The sequence below is a fragment of the Cavia porcellus genome, unplaced genomic scaffold (genome assembly GCF_034190915.1).
Source record: "Cavia porcellus strain 051 isolate PalLab524CR breed Dunkin Hartley unplaced genomic scaffold, mCavPor4.1 scaffold_9, whole genome shotgun sequence".
Taxonomy (NCBI): Eukaryota; Metazoa; Chordata; class Mammalia; order Rodentia; family Caviidae; genus Cavia; species Cavia porcellus.
The window spans coordinates 91,065,307-91,091,175 of NW_026947492.1; the positions used below are offsets into that span (position 1 = coordinate 91,065,307).

General features: G+C 46.3%; 1 protein-coding gene across 9 annotated transcripts in view; it reads right to left on the reverse strand.

Moving 5' to 3' along the window:
* The window catches only part of Nav2 (neuron navigator 2), a 669,303-nt gene that overhangs the window by 218,667 nt on the left and 424,767 nt on the right, over positions 1–25,869 (reverse strand). For all 9 annotated transcript variants that reach the window (XR_010049935.1, XM_063256804.1, XM_063256802.1 and 6 more), the window contains 2 exons: positions 24,058–24,110; positions 2,749–2,821 (listed from right to left, as the gene is read on the reverse strand). Coding sequence is in view for 8 of the 9 variants with exons in the window: in XM_063256804.1 (XP_063112874.1) it covers positions 2,749–2,821; positions 24,058–24,110 (126 nt within the window). In the remaining variant the exon portion in view is untranslated. The remainder of the gene's footprint in view (positions 1–2,748; positions 2,822–24,057; positions 24,111–25,869) is intronic.

A 25,869-nucleotide genomic window follows, 5' to 3' on the forward strand; every position in this document is an offset into this window, starting at 1 on the left:
ACAGTGTCTGGAATTTCAGTCCCAAGGCGTAGAGATGTGGCTGTTCTGCCCCTGTACCTGCTGGACTGGGGACAGAGGACTGGGGAGAGCCTGGAGGGTGGGAGAAGCTGCCAGGTGACAGGAAGCCCACTGACAAGTAGAAAAGGAAGGCCACACATTCCTGCTGCTTCCGTGTTAAATGCTGAGGGGACCATGAGGCAGAGGTACAGAAGGCGACAAAAGTTACAAAGACTCCTAGTGGCCTGGAAACCATGCAGGAGCAAGTCTCCAGACTTGGGGTAAGTGGTGTTCAATTCCTGGGACGCCGGAAATTGTGGCCACGCAGGAGGAAGACAGCAACTTCGCCAGGCACAGAACTCTGCTCTTGTGCTGATCACGCAGAGGAAGCAGAAAAGGGGCAAGGAAAAAAAGTCAAGCCCCTTCCACTTCTGACAGCCACTTCCACAGCTCTGAGTGGTTTGAAGTGGAGGTTGAACAATGAATTAAGAGGGCTGGGGATGCAGCTTAAGTGGTAGAGTGCTTGGTGAGCATATACAAGGACCCAGGTTCAATTCTCAGTACTGGAAAAACAAAACAAGCTGAGTCATAAATGTGGACACGAAATTACACTAATAACTGAAGATGAATGAAAAGTAGTGGATTCCAGCCAAAATATCATTAAGTGAGTCTCAAGCCAGCAAGAATGACGAAGACTCAACAGAGCACAGCTGAAATACCATAAAGTGACTTCATAGTTGTAACCCTACAGTCGCTTCTTCAACACCCTACTACGCTATACTCTTCTGTACTCAGAGACCCACAAGGTCACCCCAGCTTCACAAAGGGGCATAGAGCTGAGTATCTCTTTGCAGGATGCACCTTCAAGGGCCACCCAATAGGTTCTCAAACAATGCTCCCAGAAACAGAGTTTTAAATCTGTCTTTGGCAATCCTTGAGTTTACCCATCTGCTTCTCTAGAAGCCACTGAGAATATAAACTCTGATATCACATGGACCTGGGTTCAAACCCTGGATCTGTCACTCTAGCCAGATGCCTCAGGATGCCTCTCCAAACACTTCTTTAAGACAAAGTTTCCTCATCTGTACACTGAGGTATTCAAAGTCCAGCTTCAGTTGTAAGAGCCAGAGCCAGTACTGATAAACCTGTGCAAGCAGCCTTGGCATCTGTCCTCCTGACAGACACTTATTGTACAGATTCCAATGCCTTAGGGCACAGAGAGGATGGGGCAGATGGAGGAACACATGGAGCAGAAGGCAGGACAATGGGAAGAGGCTGAGTTGTTGGGGATCACCTCCAATGAACCAGGGGATGAAGCAAGCCTGCAGTCTGCATCCCCTTGAGCCTGTGTCGCTGAGCACAGCTCTAAATAAGTTCCTGCTAGCACTTTGCCGCAGGGATACCTACCTGTCCCGAGGTCCAGCCTCCATCAGACACTAGGCAGAGCACATCCTGCCACCTGCTGGTTGGCCCAAGAACCTTCCACCAGCAGGAAACTGTATTCCTCTAAATGAATTTGGATCTCCCTACCGCCCTCAACTGCACACACCTCAGCAATGTATTCTTCATGGATGAGGTCCCACACCCCAAGGGAGGGGAAGCCTCCTTCCATAAGAGCCGGGACTAAAGCAGACCTCACTATGGCTGCATTAGAGACATCTGAAAGCAGTGTGACCATACTTGGCCAAAGATGGACCCAGCAGGTTAGTACTCCTCAAAGGAAAATTCCAACAGTCCTGCTACAAATGTGTCACACCCAGAAGCCAATTATGCCACCCACCCACAAAATGGAAGAAACCACAGCCCAATGCTGCTAGGAGAAGCAAGTTCTCACCAAGCAGCAGAGCAGAGTCAAGGAATGTGCCCGCTCAACAGACATCACGCATGCGCACTTACCCCGTTCCACTGAGCTGAGTCTCTCCTCCCCGCTCTCCTCCACCCCACCTTGACCCCTGTAGTCCCCACTGCCACAGCACCCTTGCCGGGAAAGGTTTACCATCTAAATGCTGCCCCAACTGCTCTACCTGTTCGAGGAAAGCTGGAGGCAGGTGCAGCCTAATGAGTTTGGGAGGACGCCGGGTCTATGGCAGCTTCGAAGCTGGCAGCTGCCGGTGTTTACAAACAGGGGAGTCAGAGAACAGTTCCAAGCTGAGGTGTTGCCCGAGGAGGCTGCAAATTCCAAACAGCCAGCTCCAGGCCAATACCTGATTTAACAGCAGAACATCACAAGAGCTAATGTGCTAATTAGCCACCAAATTTAAGTTAATTAAAAACTAATCAGGGTGTAAAAACATAGTGTTGCATTAATAAACCTCATTCCTTTTTAAGAACAGAGCCGAGTGCGGCTTCTCTCATAAAAGAGATGAGGATTGAGCATTTTTCCATGGGAGCTGTACAGTTTATTATGTTTTGTGTGGAACGTTCTGGCTCTCACAGATAAAGCCTGACTTGATCATTCGCTGCACTACCAGACAGGTACATCAAATGGGCACTGTCTAAGCAAGCCCTTTTCCCAGCCCACCACCCCCTCAGAGGCTTGCAGGCAGGGCTGTCTTCCTAGAGTGATTCTCTAGGTTGGCAAAAGCAGGCATCATCAAGTTTAGGCAAGCGCAGAACTCCTTAAGGGGAACAAAACCAGAAAGAGCCCACCAGCATCCCCTGTGTTGAGTGTAGCAAGGTCATCAGTAAACAACAACGGCTGGGCACTGTTAATGACAAAAAGGCAGCTGCATGACCAGCGCTCTGACTCACCTTCTGCAGATAGCCCCTGGATGTTTATCCCCTTAGCTGCCAGGAAATTCAAGCAGGCATCTATGTTTTCAATCTAGAGGGGAGGAAAAAAAAAGCAACAATATATACTTAATAAATATTCAGCCTTGTCCAGAACTATCTCTCGTGAGGAACCAAGGGCAAATAGAACATTTTAGAAATGGGTGATGGGGGGCTGGGGATTTAGCTCAGTGGCATAAGCGCCTGCCTTACAAGCAGGCAGTCTTGAGTTTGATCCCTGGTACCGATAAAAATGAGAAAGACAAAAAAAAAAAAAAAAAGAAAGAAAGAAAGAACTGGGTTATGGTTGAATGGAAGCAGGCTAGGACTCCCCTTTGTCTGTACTTGCATGGGGAAAAGTTACCTAATATCACAACCACACAGTGCCAAAAGTCAAGGCCTTGGATTGCTCACAGCTGCCAAAAATAACTAGGGTACAGTGAGAATCCTCATCCTGATCAGTGTCACCAGTGCAATCCTGAAAATTTGAGCAGTGGCCAGAAAAAATGAAGGTGGGGATGAGGTCCATGGACCCACCCATCTCCCAGCAGCTGGGAGACATTTCCAGCCACCAAAGAAGCAGACCGTCAAATGTACAAGTGGTGAACAGGAGTTGTGGCAGGAATCCGGGTATGTTTACTCACAAAATTCTCAGGATGGCAGGCATTGCAGATGGCCAGAGAGGGAAGTGACCTCCCAAACCGCTCTGTCCTTTGTGCTCTCTGGGACAAGGAGGAAGCCACCATCTAGAGTGTGTGGGGACCTCCCAGCTCTGCCAAGACTGATGCCCCAGCCAAGGGCAAGCCAACATCCAGCCCTCACAAAAGAACACTCAGGTCATCCCCCAAAGGTCTCATTCCATTTCAGTCATCAGGGCTGGGTACTTTTTGGTTTAAAGGAAAATGTTCTGCCTTGACTGATGTCACCACTGACCATAAATAAAAGGAAGTGCTTCAGGAATCTTTGAATTTCACACAATTTGCAAATCACAGTAAAGACTCCTCTCTTTTCCGTGACCACTCCCTCCCGTATGACCTCCCAGGCGCCATCCATATTGTTAGACACTTAAACCAGTTTGTTTTGAGCTAATAAACGACTGTCTTCCACAGTGTACATGTCATCCCCCTCCCTCCCTATCCCCAAGCAAACTCTGGATGCTCTTCCACAGTCGCAGAGAGGGTGAGGCACCACATTTTAAGAGCTCTGCTTCAAGTGCAGTCTGGCTCCAAGGCTTCCTGAAGTCCACATCCCCACTCCCACCACATCTGCCTTATTTCTTGAGTGTTCTCACATGAACACAGTCCAGATGCACTCAGTCCACCTACACAACCCTGGAATAAAGCTGCACACATCTTGTAAGAATCCACGCAGCCCCAAGCTTGAAGTTGGCCTTGCTCCTGGAGCACAGGTTTCCATCCTTCTCAACCTCTATCCACCTCCAAGGCTCCTTATCCAGCAGGTATTTTCTCATCTCTACAAAAAGAAGCAGAGTCCGGTTTCTTGCAAACTAAGCAAATGCTAATGCTATGAATTATGCCAGCCACTGTCACAGAAAACCACTCCCTAGACAAATGGAAGAAAACTTGGATCGCTTTTCAATCTTTCCTTTCTTTGGTCCTGTCCTGGATGACTGACAGATGAGTAGGTACTACCATCTTGTAGGAAAGGGTAAGAGGGAAGAGAAGTGAATAGTTGGAGGTGCATTTATAAAACCCTAAATGCTGTTATAGTCCATTACAGAGCCCTGCATTGAAGAGAAAGTCAACTATCCTCATTTCTGCTGCTGCACACAGCGGTAACACGCCACTACCCCACAAAACAGAACCATTTTTTTTTTAAACAAGACAAAATTCCTTTCCCAGGCCCACTTTCTTCCCATAATCCTATCCTGCTAATTTAATACCTGTACATAGTTGATAAGAAAGAGTGGTTTTGACAATTATGGCCAATGGAAAATGAGAAAAATAAAAGATTGACCATCCTCCATCTTTGCTAAGGCAAAGAAAAAAATGTTTTTTCAAACATCACACTTAGTATTTACCCTAGAAAGTGTCATGTAGGTGGGTCAAGGTGGGTAGGGCACAGTTACCCACAAGAGTGTACTGGCAGTGAAGAAAAATATGGCACCAACATATTCAAGAAAGGTCACTGCTGTATTACAGCACTGTCGTACTGTAGAGCTTGCCATCCAAGGAGCATAAACCTACAGTTGCGCATCGTATTTATGGAACATGCAGTGCCTATGATATTGCTGAAAGTACCAAGTAGAGACTTCCTATGAGTTTAACCTCCATACACTTCAGCTCAGCATCTTTTGGGCTTTCCTTCCACGTTAAACTCTATGGATGTGTAATACAAATTGGTTACCTGGCATATTTCTTCTTAGTCCTCTGTTGACTTTTGGGGGAGTCCTTCCTAAGATTTTATGATTTAGCTCAATATTTTCATCAAAGGACAGGATAAGGGGTGCAGGAGGGGGAACAGTTTGGGTATACTGAGGATGCTTCAGACTGTCACAATTGGGGGTAAGCGAGTGGCACTACTGGTGTCTAGGGGATAGGCACAAAAGATGATCCTAAATATCCTGCAAAGCATGAGACAGCCCTCCCAGGGGAGAATCAATTGCCTTAAAATACCAGCAGTGTTGAGGTTGAGAACCCCCTAAATCTTGAGCTGTATGATTGATTGATTGCTTTAGTGCTAAATAGTATGGGAGACTGAATCCAGGGCCCTTGCACTGACCCATATCCTCAAGCTTTCCTTTTTGGAGAAAGCCTTGCTATGTCACTAAGATGCCAATGCTGGGCTCAGATTACATTCCTCCTGCCTCAGCCTCCTGTGTGCCACTAAGCCCAGCTTTAACCTCTATCACACTGTTACCCATTCATTCTGTCAATACAACTATGTAGACATGTGCTGTGTCACATACTGTGTTGCATTCTGTTGATGGTGTTGTTTCTTACCAAGGGTTATTACATGATGGCGAAAGTAAGGTAACAAGATCAGCTTCTTGACCAAAATCACACAAATCAATGGCGAGCTGCTGCTGCAACCCAGGAGCTGCTCTTGCCTGTCACAGCAGCCTGCGTTTATAGAATCCTCCTCCTCGGAGTCCACAGAGCCATTGTCACTCCTGCACTGATTTCTGTCCAATTTCAGAGAGAATCAGAGCAAACACAGAGACTAGGTTAGGATGCTCCCTTACTACCATAGTTGAGCAGGGGGCCCGTGAGCTCCCAGAATGGCATCTTCTGAAGAGGAGATGGAATACAAAGAATGACATCCCAGAAACCGTTACAACAGAAAATGAGAACTTGGCCACCATTTAAAGGATCATTCCTAAGCCCACCAAGCACCTTGAGTTGTTCCCCCTTACGATGAACTCTGTTCACAGAGTTCAAAACACATTCCTCAAGGCTCAAATCCACTCTTTAATAATGTTCCATTAAGGCTAAAAATCACTCCTGACAAGGCAGCTGAGCCCCGCGCTCTTTTCATCTGCACCCCAGGAAGAGAGTGAGGCTGGGAAGCAGAAAGGGGTCAGATGTGGATTCCAACCTCCCGCTTCATTTGGAATGAGATCAGAAAGGGAGCCTGGCCCTTTGATCCAGGCACTCTCAGTGATTAAAATTCACCTTCAAGTTTTGCTGCAAATACTGCACAGGTAAATAATCCATCTTTAGGCACTGTTGAAACTGCAAACTCCCAACCCCGATTGGAGACGGGTGGAACAACGGCATGGCCAGTACCACTGCGGCACCAGGACAGCCCTGTGCCCTCTCCTAGAAGGCTCCTGCCTCATGTGCAGTGCAGACGCCCAGCCTGAGCTGAGGATCCGGGTATAAAGGGGGGCAGAGCGAGGATGGAAAAGACTCCTAACCAGAAAAGTATGTAATTAGGAGCAAGGCTGTTCATTAACACACAGTGGCCAATATAAACTACTTTCCAAAATTAGCTGAAAAAAAAAATCTGCACAAAGTCTGACATTCCAGTGTTGCTGAAGAGGGGCGGGGATGGGGCCAGAGACTATTGTAGCTGTTGCTATGGAAATGGGCCCTGGAACTCTGGGATCGAATTGTTGGCATTTGCAGCACAGCTGTGGTGGGAAGCCTAGCAGAGGGGCCCTAAGACCCTGGAAGCAGAGAGGTGCTGGATGGAGGAGGGAGGCAGGGAAAAGCAACAGGTGAAGGCTGTGATGCACTTCCCCAAGGTTCCCTTTTTTCGAGGAAAAATGTGGCTTCTACCGTGTCTCAGGTGGGACCTTCACCCCAAAGTTCAATGGTTTCCTAGAAGCCTCTGGAATTCAAGGTTACAGGGAAACTTCTACTAGGCTGTGTACGATACAGCCTCACCCTCCTATACCAGAAGCACATTCCCACCCAGACAGCCAGAGAGCAAGAGGAACCAGACCAAATGCCAAGCAACTGGACAGAGAATTGGGATAGCAAACAAATGCTAAACTTCACATTTCAATCATGCTTAAGGCTGGAATGGGTCTCGTGATAACATAAACTATGCAAACCTCAGAAGTCCTGCTGTATATCTCCTTGGTAGCTTAGAGACTGATCAAATACCATCTGTTGTGGCAGTTGTCATGGTAGCATTTTTCTCTGAATACCAGTGTAGTCTACTGCAAAGCACAGGAAAATGATTGATGGAAAGGAGGACCCTGTCTGGGAGCTGTGCAACCCGGGGAGAGATGGTGTTGTGAACCTACCAAGTACATGGGGTCTGGCTTTTCGAGTCAGGAGTTTCTCACCATGCCCCTTGGGGTGCTCAGCTGTGGGAGGAGGAGCACACAGCTGCTACACTTAAGGCAGGTGGGTCAGGCATGCTCACAGACATGTTTTTCAAAATCACAAAGTATCTAAAGCGCAGGCAATGGGAAACCCAGACCTCAGGCAAGGCAATGTGAGAACATGCAAATTCTGGTGACTAAAAGCACAGTGTAGCTTCTCCACGGAACCTACACAGATCAGTCCAAATGCTTTGCTTCCAGAAGGATGTACAGCCCTTATACCCGATGGATCCTTCTTGCCGTCAGAAATATACACTGTCATCCATCTATTTACCTGGTCTTTTACCCCATTTGCTGAGTACCTTCTGGGATGGGGAGGTCAGGTTATGTAACAATGCTGGGCACACAGTGGTGAATAAAACAGATAACCTTTGACCTTATAGAACCACGTGAGTTGGACATAGAGAAATAGGCATTAAATAAGTAATGCATAAGTCAGTTTGTGGTTTCTATTATAGAAAAGAGAGCAAGGGGAAAGTATGTACTAGGAGACTTGATCTAGCGCAAAGGGAGGGTCAGGCAAGATTTCTTTGCTTTTTTTTTTTTTTTGAGATGAGGTCTCACAGCTTTGCCTATGCTGGCCTCAAACTCCTGGGCTTAAGCAACTTTCCAGTTTCTCCAGCAGCTGGGATCACAGGAGCATGCCAAGATGCCTGGCTGCTGAAGGATTTTGCCAGGATGAGACAGCACAGAGGACCCCAGCCTGGGGATTTTGTCTGTTGTGTTCACTGATGTGTCCTCAAGTACCTAGGGTAGGTAGAGCTCACAGCGGGCTCCTAAAAATATTAGTGATGGAAGGAATGATAGGAAACGTGAGGTGAGACCTGTGGAGTTGGTCAGGCACCAGGGGTGGCAGAAACAAAGCACTAAGCCCAGGGAGCCTAAGGCTGGAAACCACTGATGCAGGGCGAGAAGGTGGTCACAGGCAAAACAGTTGGGGCTCCTTGGTCCAGTGAGAGTCCCTGAGCAAGGGCAGCACGCAGCACCACACTGTCCCTGGGAGGTGCTGACACGGGGTAGGAGAGAAGACAGGGCCTCTTCCCTTCCTGGGGAAGCCTTGTTAGTAATGGACGCTGCACCGTCACCATGGTAACAGCAGCTGGGCTCTGCCTGTCCAGGCCAGAAGTCCAACGCTAGACAATGTCATGTTAGGGATGGCCCAAGCAGTTGAAGGAGGGGTGTTAGGAATCTCAGTGTGGAAGAGAAGGGAGGGGGATGGAGAGTGAATGTCAACATCTGTGCGTGGCTGGGAATGACTGCTTCCTTTTTAAGCGGGCTCTGTGCAGTGCCACTGCCTCTTTCGCGTGTTGCATTCTCCTGGCTCCTTGCAAAAAAGCAAAGAAGCGGAAGCCAGAAAGCAAATGCAACTGCAAAACCAAACCTAACAGCGAAGTGCACTTTGGGGAAACACCCTTCTAAACATTTGCTCCCCGGTTTAGTCTTTGTCTTCCCACCTCCCTAAGGTGCAGAGTGGGATGCTGACTGGCCCAGCCCTGTCTTGGATTCCAGTCCACCTGTCTAGGTGCTGGGCCTCACAGTCACCATGCACTCACATGGCCTGAGGTCCTTAGAGACATCACCCCACAGGGCAGATCTCCTGGGGCCCTGACATAATTTTGAGTAAAGAAGGAGATTTCAGAGATTGTATGATGGTGCTGGAGAGTTTCCAGGTAGGGAAATATTTGAGAGCCTCAGGGTCCTCCTTTCTGTAGAACACCCAGGCTGCTGCATGCCAGGCTGGTACATTCACAAAGCTAACTTTGTAGGGCTGGGGAGCTGGTTAATAGGTTCAAAGTCACAGCCAGGTAAAGAGGTAAGTTCTGGCATTCTCTACCATGGAAAGGTTACTACAGTGAATAATGTCTTACAGCCACAAAGAAATGATGAATGTCTGCAATGATGGATAAACTGCATCTTCTGAGTCAATCAATACACGATGGATAAGCACACGGACACAGCACACTGTGGCCCATAAAGGTGTGCACAATTATTATCTGGCAAAAATTTAAAAACATAATTTACTGTCTTAAAAAAGAAGCCAATTGTGTCTAGCAGCAAAGGGGGCTCCATGTCCCATGTCCCAGCCTGGGCCACTCAGTCATTAAAGTTTTGAAATAGAAAGGCCTGGAACACGGCGAATGAAGGTCTCACTGCCCATTTCTTTTCATTCCTTCCAGCACTAATATTTTCAGGAGCCCACTGAGACTCCTGAAAAGGGTCTGCTTCTCCTGCTTTATGGCCTTACCTAGCTCTTCCCTTTAATGTGGCACCATTATTACCATGCCATGTAGAATATGCATAACTTCAGCAGCTTCCTAAGATGTTGTCAAGAATTCCTTTAAAAAAACAAAACAAACAAACAAAAAAAACCACACGAATTTCTTTGAGCAACTCAAATCCCTCCCATGACTATCTTTTTTCCACTTTGTTTCCAACTCTTTCAAATATTTCATTTTCCCAATATTTTCAGACTTCTCGATTTTTCTTTTAAGACAAAAAGAGAAGCTTGAGAGGGGAGATGTAGCTAAAGTTATAGAAGTCTGTCCTCGAGTCTGCTCCTTTCTGAGCATTGAATCAAGAGACCCTCGTTCTTGCTGGTCTCAGAGTCACTTCCTCACTCCCCTGCACCCCTAAAACTCAAGGGCTCCAAGTCAGAAGCTGGACATTGCACAGAAAAGGAGTGGTCCCAGCTAAGGAGCTTACTCAGATGCTGTCACATAGCTCTTGTGTTCCCAGAGCCTGGAACAAGACAGAAATAGTGAGATGGTGGTCACATGTTCGTTTACACGTCCAGGGTTCAAAGGTGCAGCAACAGTGGTGACAGGGGTGCTCAGTGGACACTGGTAAATCATTCTACAGTGTCTCTGTGTGATTTTTTTCTGGATTGGAAATGTGTCCCTCAAACCCCCTTATATGAAAAGCTTATTCCCCAGCTTGGTGTAGCGGGGTGGATGGGTGGGTATGGAAACTTTAAAGAGCCTGATGGGAGGTCTTCTGGTCACTGGGGCACCACCTTGAAGGGGACAGGGGAACTGGCCCGCTCTCTGTTCTCTCTTTCGGTTCTTAGCCACCATGGCCCCAAAGCAACAAAACAAATCAGTCATGGACAGCAACCTCTAAAACTGTGGGACAATATAAACCTTTGCTTTTCATAAGCTGATATCTCAGCTATTTATCACAGGAATGAAACGCTACCCCAGCATATCAAATATATATATGCTATATTTGTCCAAAGAGTTAAAAGTATTTTGCAGAAAACTTTGACCTGACCTATATAGAGAAGGACACAAACTCAGACTCAAACTTCAACAAGAACACTAAGACTTGTAGTCCCCAAACATATGGGAAAGGGGAGGGCTATGGACTTTTCCTGGACAATCTCATGCAAAAAGCAAATTGAAACTAACAAACTCATTCATTCCTTGAAAAAAACCCACTGAGCATCTGAGACAGAAAACCCAGAGGCAGACAAAACAATATGGTCCTTCTCTAGAAGCTTTCTGGGCAGGAGCTGACTTGAAGTAAGAATCACGCAGTTAAACCTACAGGAGTCACAAACATGTTAAGTGTTCACTTAGCTACTCAAAGACTAACCTCGGCTCACTAGACTCTCTTAAAAAGGACTGTATTATTTTTGTACCTTTCTATATTTATATGTTTAAATATACAGGCTTCCATGAAATTTTCAAGAAGCAGAACATTATAAAGTTAAATGAGACAACAGATGCATAATATTTCAGCAGCACAGAAAGCAACCACAGTGCAGCATATCCTTAGTTTCGGAAGGATGTACATTCACCCACAAAACACATACATATAAAGGGATTCAGTAATGGACCAATCTGCAGGGCTAGGGCAAGAGCTGCCCTGCTCTTATCTCGGTGACCAGTTCCCTCGCACAGCCTGTGTGATTCATGTTTGGGGCTTAGGGCTCCTCTGGGTGCCCAAAAGAGTCAGCCATGCATCTCTGCCTTAAGGGATGGAATGTACCGAGGTGAAGATCTGGCCTGGCAGCATCCATAATCAGGGAAGAAAGCCAAGCAGCTTCGCTGGAATACGTCCACACTGAATGTAGCATCCTTCAGGACTTTGTTCACCTTACTCTGGGGATGGCTGAAATGATACGACTGCTCTCTTATTCTCTGCCTGTTTACATTCCCCGATAGCCTGTGGGAAATATAAACCCACACTATCATCCTGCTTCCACCCCATTCAAAATTCCACGAGCAAGTATTAGGTGACATTAATACGCCACACACAATGCCTGAGACTTCCACATATTCCTCAAGCTATTTTTTTATTCCAAAAGCTGTCTGCCTACATGGGTAGAGAATGGCGTTTGAACTATAGACCATTGGTGATCGTTAATATACAATTTGGAGGATTTGTTCAATTTTGCCATTGGCAGAGACATGGCAAAAAATGTTAGAGGCATGCTCAAAGTGCACTGAAAGAGGAGAACAACCTAGACAGGATTCCTTTGGGTTGTTCAATGCTACGAGACCCCTAAGGCACCTGTGAAGAAATAGTGACAATTTTCTAACTTGTTATATAATACTGATCTGCTATTATTTACATCTTTGTCAGTGGGTTGAACCAAATAAAAATGCTATTTGTGTAGATAAAAATGGTTAGCTATTAGCTATTTTATATTGATCTCCCTATTTGTCTGGAATGTATCCGGAAGATGTCCCCCCAAATCCCTGGGTCCTGTCCCTGCTCCAAGGGAAAAATCTAAACTGATGAGGAGTCATAAAGAAAGAGTATGCTATAGCCATTTATAAACAGTGGTAGTAAATTCTGAAACTCAGAATCAAATTCCTGCAAGTCTTTTTTAAAGGAGTTCCACAAGCCTGGTTATGCAGTATCAGGAAAGAGAGGACCAAGCCAGAAGAAACATCCTTCCAAAAGCCCTTTGGTTAGGGCTTTTTTTGGTACTGGGAGCTGAACTCAGGGCCTTGCACTTGCCAGGCAGGCACTTATTCCACTGAGCTCTATCTGCGGCCCTGGTTAGGGCTCCTGTACCCTGGTTAGGGCTCATGTCCACCCAGAAAGGACAGCTGCTACCCAATTTTTGTTTATAAAGAGCAAATGCAGTGTTGCCAGGTTATCAGATTTTTTTCAGGGAAAAGTGAAAGATCAATTTTTTGGAAGTATCTTGATTTTCATGTAACCACCAGCAATGCCTCTTTTTTTTTTTGTCTTCTGGCTTTGACCGTGGCTTGTTGGCCACCACTTCCTATTCTCTGTCCCCGTAAAAGCATTTATGGTCACCAACTGTCCAGTTCTCAACATGCACAGATTCTAGAGAGCTGTGTCTTACAGTACAAAATCAAGAGTTGCTTGCTAAGTCCCATTTCATGAAAATAGAAAATGTTAAAATCTAAAAAAAAAAAAAAAAAAAAATCACACTTAAAAAATCTACTCCTTTGATGCTAAGTCGAAACATAAGAACCCATGAAGACATATGCATGGGGATGGATCCAAGCGTGAGGCCCAGATGGCTTTTATATAAACCACAATCTACATGGTTATAAATCACCATCCGATTTCCCTTTCTGCTTCGAAAGATCTGCAGTGTCTCTCCTGCTCAGCCATCACCCTGCCATTTGCTAAATTCTTTAATCTCATTGTGTACCATGTTCCACTTATAACGATGCCTCAGGACCAGCACAGGTGTGATGGGACTTTATTCATTAAATTTCCACTGAGCACCAGCCAGGTACCAGGCAAGGCAGGCAGATGGACAGAGATGACCCCTCCCCTTACAAAAGTTAAGTTCTGGCAGGGATACATGTGGTTAAGAACAATGTACAAGAGGATTATTACCATGCAACTTCAACAGAGGACACGAAGGGTCACAGAGGTTAAGGAAACACTTGCAAATTCCCAGTGGTAACCTGCCACATGCAGAATTCGGATCCATCAGTTTAGAACATGCACTGTGCTCACAGAACACCTACAGCACCCCAGTCTTCCCTAAAAGGCAAACACATTGGTTCACTCAAAATATTTTGTTACATTTAAACATGCCTTTATTTATTCATTTATTGCATTTAATTAATAGATGGGTCCAAAACGCAGGGAGACCACCTTTGCTCAGAACTGACCCAAGCAGGGAACATCAACGTGGCAATTCTAGTCTTTTGTGCAGCAAGGAGAGAGTGATCTATCATTTGGTAGCCATCAGTCAGGAGAGAGACCTCCCCTGGGCTCAGCAATGTGGTAAGCACTAACACACACTCAACTCAGGAAGTGCCAGGCTGCACAGTGTGCCCAGACAATTGTGAGGCACTCAGGAAAAGTGGCAAATTGAAGGACCCATCCAGTTCTTCACCCGCCCATTATAGCAGTAGCGCATATCTATGTCTTGGCTGTGTGGGTTTCCTCCTGTGGCTTTTTGGTCTTGACCCAAAATATACTTTTTAGAAGTGATCTTAATTTTTAAAATTTTAAGCTACTTGACCAGTATGTGTTTAAAGGTATCTCTGCATAGACATATTCCAAAGGAGGATTTTTTTTTTTTTATTAACCCTAAGACAATGTCATCAGACTAGCAGGACTTGTGCTGCATTTTGTATAAAATGTTAACTCTGACTCCTCCTCAGATGTGCAGAATCAGAAATCAGAAGCTCTGGGGTGGGAGCCCAGTTTTAACCCCCTTTCCAGGTGTTTCCTGAGTGTGAGATGGTTTTGAGAAGCACTGCTTAGGATCATTAATGAAAATAATCTGCTAGCTTGGTGTCTTTTCATACAACTTTATAACTAGGTTAAATTATAAAATTGTTGTCATTGTACAAAAGAAAGGAAAAGAAAGTTCTCTAAAAGATATAACTGCATATATATTTAAGTGTATAAGATAGATAACCATATTACTGAGTTTTGTTGGATCATTGAACAGAACTGTTTGCAGTCTCACCGTTTGAAAGTCCACTTTATATGCTTTAATTTTGTAACTTGAACAACTATTTCTAAGATGACAATATGTAATTAACTAGTGATTTCCTACTGTTTATTTTTTCTGAAATTCTGTATAACTTGTACCCCTTTTCTGTTTTTTTTCTTTTTTTTTCCTTAAATAAAATTTTAAAAAAATATATAAAATTGTGAGAGAAGAAAGAGAGAGGAGAGGATGTTTTGGCTTAGAACTACTCATATCTCTTGGAAGCATATAAAAACACATAGTATACTCCACATGATATAAACACATACAAGCACACACTTGTGTGCATGCCTGCACACACTCTAGGCAGCCCCAGATGGTGAGACCACTTACAGTTTAGCTCTTCCATCTGAGGAACATTAGCCCAGACTTCTAATATACCTAGCCCATGCCAGGGGCTAGGAATATGGGGGTTCTCAGAACAGAAAGAGATGAAACACATGCTATCTGTATCTCGAAGCTTTGAGGTTATTCAGTAGCATATAAAACAGAATGACTCTCCTGAAATCTGCTTAATTGTAAGACAAACACACATGTGTTGGAGAACACAGTGCCTACCTCTGAGTTTACATTTGTATCAAAGAGGTCCAGAAGACAGACACTCACTTCTAATTACTCAGAAGAAGTGGCGCTGGCTGTCTGGGGAGGGCTCACTATCCTGGGACAGGCACAATACGAGTGCAGTGCTGGAAATGAAGAGTAGGTGCCCTCTGTACCGCACAGGCCTCCCTGTAGCAACCTGCCTTGATGCGCAGGTGAAGAGAGCTCCCTGCTGAACAGTGCTGGCCATGGGCCTGGCTAGTTTGCCTTCTGAGAAACTCAGAGTCTCCAAATGAGCCTCTGCTGGAAACTGAACAGCTTTCTCTCTCACGCCGCAAGAGATACCCCACTTGAATCTCAGGGTGTGTTCAGTGCCTGTCGGTGCTGTAATAAACCATGGTGAACGTAGTGACTTAAAGCAACACCCTTACTATATTATGGTTCTGCAGGACAAAAGTCCAAAGTCAGTCTCAGCTAAAACAGAGGCGCTGCAGGGCTGTGCCCAGTCTGGCAGCTCCAGGGAAGAACTGTCTCCTGCCTGTCCAGCTTCCCGTTCCTTGGCCTGTAGCCTCTACCTCCATCTTCAGAGCTGGCAGCGCAGCATTGTCCTCTCACCTTCCCACCTGCCTCTCTCTTAGAAGGGTTCTTGTGCTCAGCCTGGAGCCCCTCAGACAATCCAGAATAACCATTCTGTTCTCAAATCCCCAACTTAACCTCATTTGCACAGCCTCCTGTCAGGTTATGTCATGCTGTAAAACAATCGATCTACCAGCACCTACCTTCTGGTTATGAAGAAACCTTTCAATGCACTAATCAATAAACAGTTAAGAAATAAGGACGTGTAAGCAGGGCAGGGAACACCCGTGGAAGACAGTGAGTTAGCACGAGACTGCACTTCTTGCACCAAGACCACCCGTGGGTACAAATTCCATCACCCCACATTTACAGAAGAGGCCCAGGCTGTGGGCCCAATCGCAGAGCCCATGATCACTCTTCCTCAGCCCAAATCTCCTGCCAATAACAGGCTGTCTCATCCTGAGCCCCTGCTTGTACCTGCATGATGGGCTGGTACTGCAAATGAATGTTGGTACCTCCCTGTCACGGTCAGTTCTTCTTTCATCACTCAATTTATTTGCACACGAGTGTAATGATGAAGGCCATAGCCCTGAAGCCAGGCCCCCTGCATGCAACCCCAGCCTGCCACCTACTAACTGTGCTACCTCGGACAAGTCACTATGCATAGATTTATGCTTTGGTTTCTTCAGCTTTAAAATAGGAACCCTAGTTATATCCACCCCCCAGGGGACATGAGAATAAAATCAGTCAAGACAAATAAAACACCCAAAACAGTACCCAATATTTGCCATACATCAGAATCAAGAACAATGGCTCTATCAGGAGAGGGTAAGGGTTAAGAAGCTCTCCACCATGAGCTTCTGCTGGCCCCCAGCAGAGCAGAGGAGTATCAGGGTTCACACATCCCCCATGCCCAATGTCATCAGAATGAATAAAACACACAAAGCACTCAAAACCATGCCTGGATAGCATTTTAATTCTCAATGGTAACTCTGGTAGTTGTGAGGGGAAGTAAATATGCTTACCCCAAACAACACGAGAAGACTCAATAAACTAGAAGTCATCTATCTCTAAGGACAGAGTTACTAGAATTTGCTCTTTGGACCCTCTAAATAGACCAAGAAAAGATGTTAAGAAAAAGAAAAACATTTCTAGAACAGTGTTAAGAATCTATTTCTAAAATTCCATGAAGAACTTCCAAGTTAATACCCAGCGATCAAGTTACCATTCAGCAGCAGAGAATGATATCAGAGTATGGTATATTACAATCCTCCAGTCACAGACACATCTGGAGTAGCTCCTTCCTAGGTCTGTCTGTCCATCCAGCTAGCTATCTGACATTTCTTTGATTTACTGTGTTTGTGACAGGGTCTTACTAGGTAGCCCAGGCAATCCTGCTGCCTCAGCCTCAGTCTCCCAAGTGCGGGGATTACAGGCACGCTTCATCATACCTGGCTCCATGTGACATCTGCAAACACCTGTCGTAGGCCAGTCATCTCAGTGACAGGGAAACAGGATGCTTAGGTATGAGGTGGAGCATCTCGTTCAAGAAATTGTGTTATGCTAAAGGCAGGCACAGGATGCTTGGGGGCAGAAAATATAACAGACACCCAATTGTGTCAACTTATTAAGGAAAAATGGACCAGCATGGGGGAAGCAAGGGACCACCCTGATGGGCTGGACAGGATGCCCAAGCACAAAGGCCTTGGAGTTCAGAGCTCCATGGCACACCGTGATGTGTCTGGTGTGACAGGGCAGTCTCTGTGGCCTAGTGTCAAGAGAGGATAGTACTGGATCTTCAAGGACCTTCTAATCTGTGCTCAAGGGAAGGTGAGGGCAGCAAGAGGCCAGTGGTTGTTTCAGCCAGAGGTGTGAATGAGGCAGTGGGAGATGGAGTGGACGTTGACGCCATCTTTGAAAGAAAATGGTGACCAGAGCAACATGGAAGTGACAGTGGACAGACAGGCCACCCTGGGTGGAAAGCTATGGAGGTTTCCGGCTTTTCTTGGCCCTGGACTCCTTCCACATTGCTTTAGATCCCATGTGGCCCCTGGGCTTTTCTTCATTTCTTCTTGGTTCTGTAATATATGTACACCCATAGGCCCCTTTAAAAATAGGCCCCGGTCCCCCGGCAGAGACACCTCAGTTGTACAAGGGCCTCAGCCACTCCAGGCATGTGGTCGGCTTGCCGGCAGCTGCTGGGAGGGCTCAGGTCACTGGGCCTGGAAACCTGATGCCATCACAGATGGCCTTCCCTGGCCAAGAGCCTGTGGATGACAAGGCTGGGGAGACCTGGCACCAGGACTCCTGGAGGCCACCACAGAGGCTTCGTGTCACTAGGGTCCACCTGCCCTGGGGCAGCATCTGAGCTCGTTCTCTGTCACAGCCATGAACACCACTGCCTCCGAAATCGGACAGACTTGGATTTGGTCACCAACTCTTTTTCTTCCCAGGCCAGAGATAACCTTTTAACTCCTCAGGCCCTGTGTGCAAATAGAGACAATGATCACACTACATCCTGGGACAGCATCCAGGAAAGACCGCAAGAATCAGGCTCTTGGCATCTGGTCTGTAATACTGAGTGTCCAGTAGACCTGAGTCCTCTCTCTGAGGTCTCCAAGTGGCGCTGAGGTGCTGTTTTCCTCACATGTAGGGGGATGGAGGCATAGGAAGAAACTTAGGCCCACCATCTAAAAGGCTCCCTGGAGAGCAATGCTAGCTGTTCCCAGGATTTTCGTTTTTCATTTCCATAAAATCTTCAGAACCTTGGAAGTCCTCGTGCGAATTAACACCATCTAGGGTCACTCTCTCTAGCTGAGTGCAAGCACTTCACAGAAGTCCGAAAATGCTGGAGGCCAGGTAGTGTGACCTACCCACCTGTTACAGAAACTGGTCCTTGGAGAGCTGAGAGGCCAGGTCCTGAGTCATGAGTAGTGGGCCTCCAGAGCGCACATTTCCTGGTATCCCACGAGCAGAACACTCATTCTTCAGGCAGCGAGGAGAAGCAGATCTCACCTGTCCAGCTGTTTTCACAGAGATGAGACCAAGGAGGGCCCAAGGTGGCACCTGACCAGCTCTGAGGCCTGGTGCTGCCCTCTTCTGTCGTAGGCCCCAGCAGGTGCTGACTCTCAGGAGGGGTCCATCAGGAGGGGTCCATCAAGGTGGCCCTGCCCTAAGCCACCTACTTTTCCTGCTTTCATAAGGCGGAGGGGTGTCCACATAGGATTTTACTTTGGAGAAAAACCAGGGGATGCTGCTTCTGGAACAGAAGTTTGAAAACCACTGCCCTACCCTTCTTTGCAGATTCCTACTTCCTACTGTCTTGGGAACATGGGAGCTTCCACATGGACCCAGAGAAGACAGGGCAAGGAGCAGAGCTATGTTCCAAGTAGCAGGTACATGGAACCTCAGGTCAATCAAGCACTAGAGGACACACACATAGTGGGCCTCTGGGACGTGTGACTTGCTCAGGCTGTATGCATAGTTCCAGGTTGTACACACCCCCTCCCTAGCTCCTAAGGCCCAATTTCCATAGGAGGTGATGGCCATGGATTTCTTCTTTTGAAAAGTTTGCTCTGAGGATCCCAGGGGTTGCTCCCTGAGAGGCAGCGATCTAGGGAGGAGGAGAGAGCTGTTATCTGTTCTCAGATTTCCAAAGGATTCTATGTCCTCAGAGACACAAGCCCTTATATCTCATCGTCACCCTCATCAACACCATCATCATTGTCATCATCATCATGTCATTGACTGAATGCTGACCCTAAGCCAAGAGAATGAAGACAATGAGATCAGCTGCCCCAGAAGGCTGCTGGGAGGACAGAGGAAGTGAGTATTTGCACGGCACTCTGGGAAGCACCTGGCACAAGGCAAACATTCTGTCCTCTTAAGTTCCGTCTCTGTTGCTATCATCCATGACCATTGCTTTCATCGGCTCATTAGTCTTCAGAGGCACTTCAGGAGGCGCAGATGATCATCACTCCCACTGTACAGGGCAGAAAACCTGGGCTTTGGGAGGTTAAATAAGGAGCTCTAGTCTGCAGAACAGCAGAGGAGGGAGGCAGGCAGGGCCTGGCTGGTTCCCAGGCACAGGCGGGCTCTTGGTCTGATGGTCTAAGGGAAGAAGACAGGAGGACTCCAGAGAGCCCTAGAGGGGGCTGGAGGGCAGAGCTGGGAGGGCAGAGCTGGCATGCAGTAGAGGGGAAGGAAGGCCTGGGCCTTTTGCTAACAGGGCAGGCAGTTCACCCTAACTTTGCACCCCGTTCCCCCACACTAATCAAGGACAGAAAGTGAAGCCACTTAAAATAAGGTGGATTAAAAAAGAAAACCACCCCCTACCATGGTCTAATCCACGGCTCCAAAGCGAATATCTCAGAGTACAATGTGTTCAAGTGGGAAGGAGCACCCAGGGCCTGCCCAGCACCCCGCTGGCTGAACTCCAAGCTACGATTTTCCTTGCAAACTAACATAACTGCTGAACAAACCACTTGAAAGCCAAAAGATGCCCTTTGGTTGCCAGAGTAATGTTGCACAGATAGAGCAGTTCCGACATGCATACACAAGCTTATTTAAGGGCCAGGTTGATGAAGTTGGTGGGGGAGAGCAGCGGGGTAGAGAGTGGAATGTCCATCACCAGAGATTTGACCCCCACAACATCGAAGTCAGATTGAAACAGGGCAACAGGCTCCTTACAAAGGAGCTGAAGCCGGGCTTGTTCTGGAAAGGAGGCTACTCTCTACCTTCCCATGGGCGTCAAGAGCCATGTCAGGGGGGCCAGGAGCTGGACAGTAAGAGTCACTGACACTGATGGAAGAGTGTCAAAGCACGAGTGCCCAGGACAGCACTCTGTGCCCCGGCACCTGGCTTCTCACCTAGTGGTGGGCGATTCTATGGTAGCACATAGCGGAGTCAGGAGAGCACTGCTCCAACCCCAGAATGAAAAGCTGCTCTATAAACCTCAAAGCTCCGCGCACATGCGCACATCAACAACCACTTCCAAGTGCACAGCGCTCCCCGCCCCAGCTTCTACGGCCCAGTTTCCACAGGAGGTGATGCCTTGCATTTCTTCCTTTAGAAAACTCTATTCCAAGGTCCTCTGGGGTTGCTTCCTGAGATGCAGCAATTAGGGGGGGTTGAAGAGTGCAGAAGACTTGTCCCAGGTGTGAAGGGACCTCCAGGCCCATGGGGACTCACATACCCTGGGTGTTTCCATGCCCCATTTTTCATGCCAGGCACAAGGCAAAGGCTGATGCTGTTGAGAGGAAAGAAGAGCTTCCCTTAGCACAGCTCATGGCCACTCAGGAAGGCCAGGGACCAGATGTCCTCAGAGCTTTCCTGTGAGATACATGGCATGCTCAGGTAAACAGATTCTGTGGAAATCGGTTTCACAGCTGCTTTGTCTGCTGGGAATCCTCTTCCATTTACCTGCTTCCTTGCTGAACCATCTCAGCTTCCCAGATTCTTCTCTTAGAAGTTATTCTTTTTTTTAAACAGAGTCTTGCTATGCAGTTCAGGCTGGCCTTGAGCTCACTCTGCAGCCCAGGCTGGTCTTGAATTTGCAATGATCCTCCTGCCTCAACCTCCTGAGTGCTGGGATTACAGGTGCATGCCACCACACAGAGCTCTAGAAGTCATTCTTAAGCCTCCCCTTGCTCTGGGGTGGAACAGGCCTCCAGCATGCCACGCCAGGTGTCCTCAGGAAAGGCTGTAATGTTCCACTGTTCTAAGCATTTTCTGGTCTCTTTCCCACTCGTCCAAGTGCCTTCAAGGCAGGGATCACATTGTGCTCACCTGGTCATTCACCCAGCCTAGTGTTTGTCACCTGTAGGCTCTCACTGACTGTTTGCTGATGGAATGGCCGCTATTATGCAAGGCCACATCCATTGGGTTTAGGTGTAGCTGCCCTGGTAACCATGAAGTCTGAGTCCTCAAGTGGCTGCTTGCAGTTTTCCATCCCCTGGAGGAAAACAGCGCTGGAACCAGGGCCTAGTGTTGCTGGAATGGAAGCTGGAGCTCCTGAACATCCTGGTGGGTGAGGAGCCATGAAGGGCAGAGGAGAAGGTGCCCTCCTTCCTTCCTGTCTTTCCTACCCACAGACCCACAGATGAAACAAGTGAGCACCCTTAGCACATCTGCTCTGAAACAAAGCTGCTTGTCCTTGGTTCCATGGTTAAGGCTCCTGGTAGAAGATGTCTTATCTATTTTCATAGACCTTTGTCACATTAAGTCCTTGTTGACAGCTTTCTTATCCTCCTAATAGGACACATTTTCCAAGTCCTCACCTTGTTGTATATCACCTTCCTTTTGCCAAAAGGATACTTACCTCTAAAGGAGCAATGACAACAAATGGCTGTCACTGGTCAACCTAAATAAAGACAAACTTGGATGCTGACCTCCTAGGAATGTAGAAATGGTAGCTGATAAGCTAAGCCACACTCTCAAATTGCACCTCCCATGAACAGAAACACCTTAATTCTGTGTTCCTGAGCACCCATGCACACACATACACACACACACACACACATGCACATTCTTCTAGCCAGAGCACCAGCCATAATTGTCTGTAAGAATCTTCTCTGTAACCCAGCAAATCCTGCCGTATGCATTTGCCACTGTTTTGCAAAGTATGGAAAAGGAATGGCCCATTCTTAGCAGCTCCCTCATTTCCTGCAGTATTAGAAGGACTGAGGTGGAAGTCCTGGGCTCACAGCCTGTATGCTGAACTGTTCTCTTCTAATTTACCACAAGATCCTGTCTGTTTTACCACCCATAAGCTGGAACTAATTACTGCAGATAATTATAGAATTTTACATTCCTGCATTCTAAATAAAAATACACCCTACGCACATATGAAGAACAATACTAATACAGTGAGAGTTTTGGAGAAACCACAAATTGCACTGTGGTTATATTTATGACATATTTGCATATGAAACTAAATTTGCAGAGAATCTGAGACAACAGTATTTTATAAACTTGAAAAACTTTAACAATGAGCCACATTTCTAACACAAGGTGCAGAAAACATAAATGCACCAAGCAGAATAAAAGATTGACTACCTTCACATGTCAGTCCTATGTATGCGTTATAATAAACTGAGACAAATGCTCCTATATCTATCCAGGAGAGAAATATTGCAGCTCTTTCCTATGAAGATATCACTGCATGTGCAAAATGCCTGCACTAAAATTAAGTCTTCTATCATCCACATTTTCTCAATTATTAATATACTAGACAGCTGCAGTAGCTCTACCAAAAATAGCAGCCCAGCTTTTCCAGAAGTCCAAGCAGCCATGAGATGTCTGCCGGAGACTTTTCTGTGTAAGGAGTAGTTGGTCTCTAGGTCAAATAAAAAGAAACAGAAACTCCAGCAGAACAACAAAAAGGAAAAGTTTGTTTTAGAATGTAAGCTGGAAAATGACTTCCCGAACCACGCCAACGTTTTATAATAAAACTGTTGTTGTGCACAGAAAAGCGTTGTCTGAAAAGCTCGCCTCTCTGGCCAACTCTTTGAGAAAGCAATTCAGAATATTAAGCAGTGAACCAAAGAATGCCAATCACTTTGGTATTTTCTGAAGTGAAGAAATTGTGCCTCCTGATAGAAGGGTAGGTTACGAAATAAATTACATCCGTTTTTGGAATTGGGGAAGCGATGAAGGTCCAACATAAACTTGCCTTAAGTTTCTGCCTTCATATTTTAAATAAGTATTAGTGTCATCGGAAGAAACCCTAATAATATATATTTTTACATAATTATTTATGCTGAAAAAAATGTTTGGAAGTGAAAAGCACTCAGAGAGTCACAATGGAATGTTTTTTGAACTCAGTGAGGATCACAAATTTGAAAGCAAAGATTCTGTGTAGCACAAGAAAAGAACAGATTTTGTCTTTGGCTGTTTTTAAAGCCATAGTATCATAGCTTAAATGCATCATACCAATAAGGACATCATCACCTGTCACCATGACTATGAGAAGGCTCCAATGCGATGATACAGTTCACATTTGCTGCCACCGTTCTGATGATTTCACATCATTCTAACCTTTAAAAGCAATCAGGTCATGTGGCCTGCTTCTGATGAGTGAAATACCATCACCTCATCTGAGCCTCAGCAACGCATACGAACAGTAATTATTCCGAGCCTTAGAGGGAGTGGAACCAGTCAGTTCACTGCATGTGTAAGTTTGTACCAGTTCTACATAATCTGTCCAAAAGCAAGGACAACAATTCATTTTTGCTATCTCACGGCCTCTGTAAAACTCCTAGCTATTTTTCAGCAAATGCCAACAAATGTCAGAGAAGCCGAGCATGGCTACTTGGAAATGCCTGCTAGGTTATTAATATAATAAAGCGCCTGGTATGAGTGTTTTTCACATGGTCAGTATCACTTACAGCAGGTTGCTAACAACACAAACACTCACCACCCAAGTACCACTCACCATTTGCGATCTGTTCTTCGGGCAGCCATTGATGTCTTCAATCTTTTCATTTGCTGCAAAATGAAATATAAGTCAGGAAAACAAGTCATCACCATAGACACACTTCCAGTCGTGATGGTCAGTATTCTCGGGGCCAGCAAAGTCCTGAGGCCCATGCTGGGGTCTGTCCAATCAACGCAGGCATGTGAAATCCTGACTCGCATCTAGCAAGCTTCGGGACTTACTCATCAAGCTGCCATCCTCCAGGGACAGCTGGGGCAAGGTCGTCATCACTTAAAACAGAGACAACTGCGTTGATGACTGTCTTCCAGTGACAGGGCAACGTGGCAATGTCTGAAGACTCAACAGGATCTCTAAGTCATTTTACACTCTCCGGCACACATCACTGCACTCTTCCCAAGGGAAGACGGGATAATGTAGGGGGATCAGTCCCGTCATGACCGGGGACAGAAGCAAAAATGAAAGCAGCTCACTGCATCTTTAGCCAGAAGTACAACTATTGTTTTTGTGTGTCCTAATACTATTCCCAAAGCAGTGGTAAATGGGAGAAATGAGAGAGAGAGAGAGAGAGACAGACAGACAGACAGACACACATAGAGAATAAAAAATGCCTTGGCTAAGGCTATCTAGTGAGTCCAAAATATATACAGAATTGCATCAAAATAGTACTTAGTTGCTGAAAGACAGAACAAAAAAGGTTGCATTGAATTTAGAAGAAACAAAGCATTAAATAGGAGGAAGTGTGAGCACAGTTCACAGTGGTATGGAGCGATCCCCTACCGGACACAGCACAGGGGCTCTCTGGAGATGTGAAGTTTGAGAGTGCAGATAGGCAAGAAAAGCCGGTGCATGGCAGAGAGAGGGCTGGCACTGGATAAAAAGATACCCAGCTTGAGTCCCAGGTCTAGACCCACATCACTCAACCTCTCTGGGCCTCAGTTTCCTCATCTACACAGTGAAGCTAATGTGACCTGTCACGCAGGAGCGATAAGAATTAGGGGAAATGACAGCAGGAGAACATGCAGCACGGTGTTTGGCACACAGTAGGTGCGCTCTGATACCACTAATCTAATAGTGAAAACACTTTTATCATCTTTGGAAAACATATAGGAGAAATATTTTCTTTTTGATGTCTCCCTGTGAGTTAAGCTCAGGAACTCAGCTAGGACTCTATAGGGAAAATAAAGATTTGTGTCCTCCGAAGCCATTGTAAACTTGCTCTCCACACCCACGCCCCTGTGTCCCACACCCTAGCCACGGAGGATGAGACACCCACGGGGCTCGTTTCACAGCACCCAGAGCTGCCTGTCTGTGCTCTGAGCCATTTGAGATGTAGCACCCCCTGATCTTGTCTCCCCAACAAGATTGTGAGAGCTGGAAAACATGTCTCATTTACTTTCACATTTGTTTCCTTAGAGTTCAGTAACTGCTTACAAAATGGAAGATCTCAACCCCTCCCCCATCACATCAGATTCTTATGAATATAAAGGATCAGACTGCCATGGGAAGGCATTAAAAACTGTCTGAAATGGGTAACAGAATCAGAGTATCCCAAGACTCCAACATTGTAGAACACCTGAGCCTTAATACAGCTTGCCATGATCTCAAATTGAGTTTATTTTTTTTCCTCTAGTATTTCTACCCAGAGAGAAAGCATAAAATAAGAAAGCGAGCTAGTGGCAGTGAATTGCATAAAAATCTAACTGCCTGGTTAGTATATATTCAGCTTGATCTCTACTGTCTTTAGCACCTGCCAAAAGTACTTGACATTCACATTTATGACCCAACTGGGAACTCCCAAGCTTTGAGACT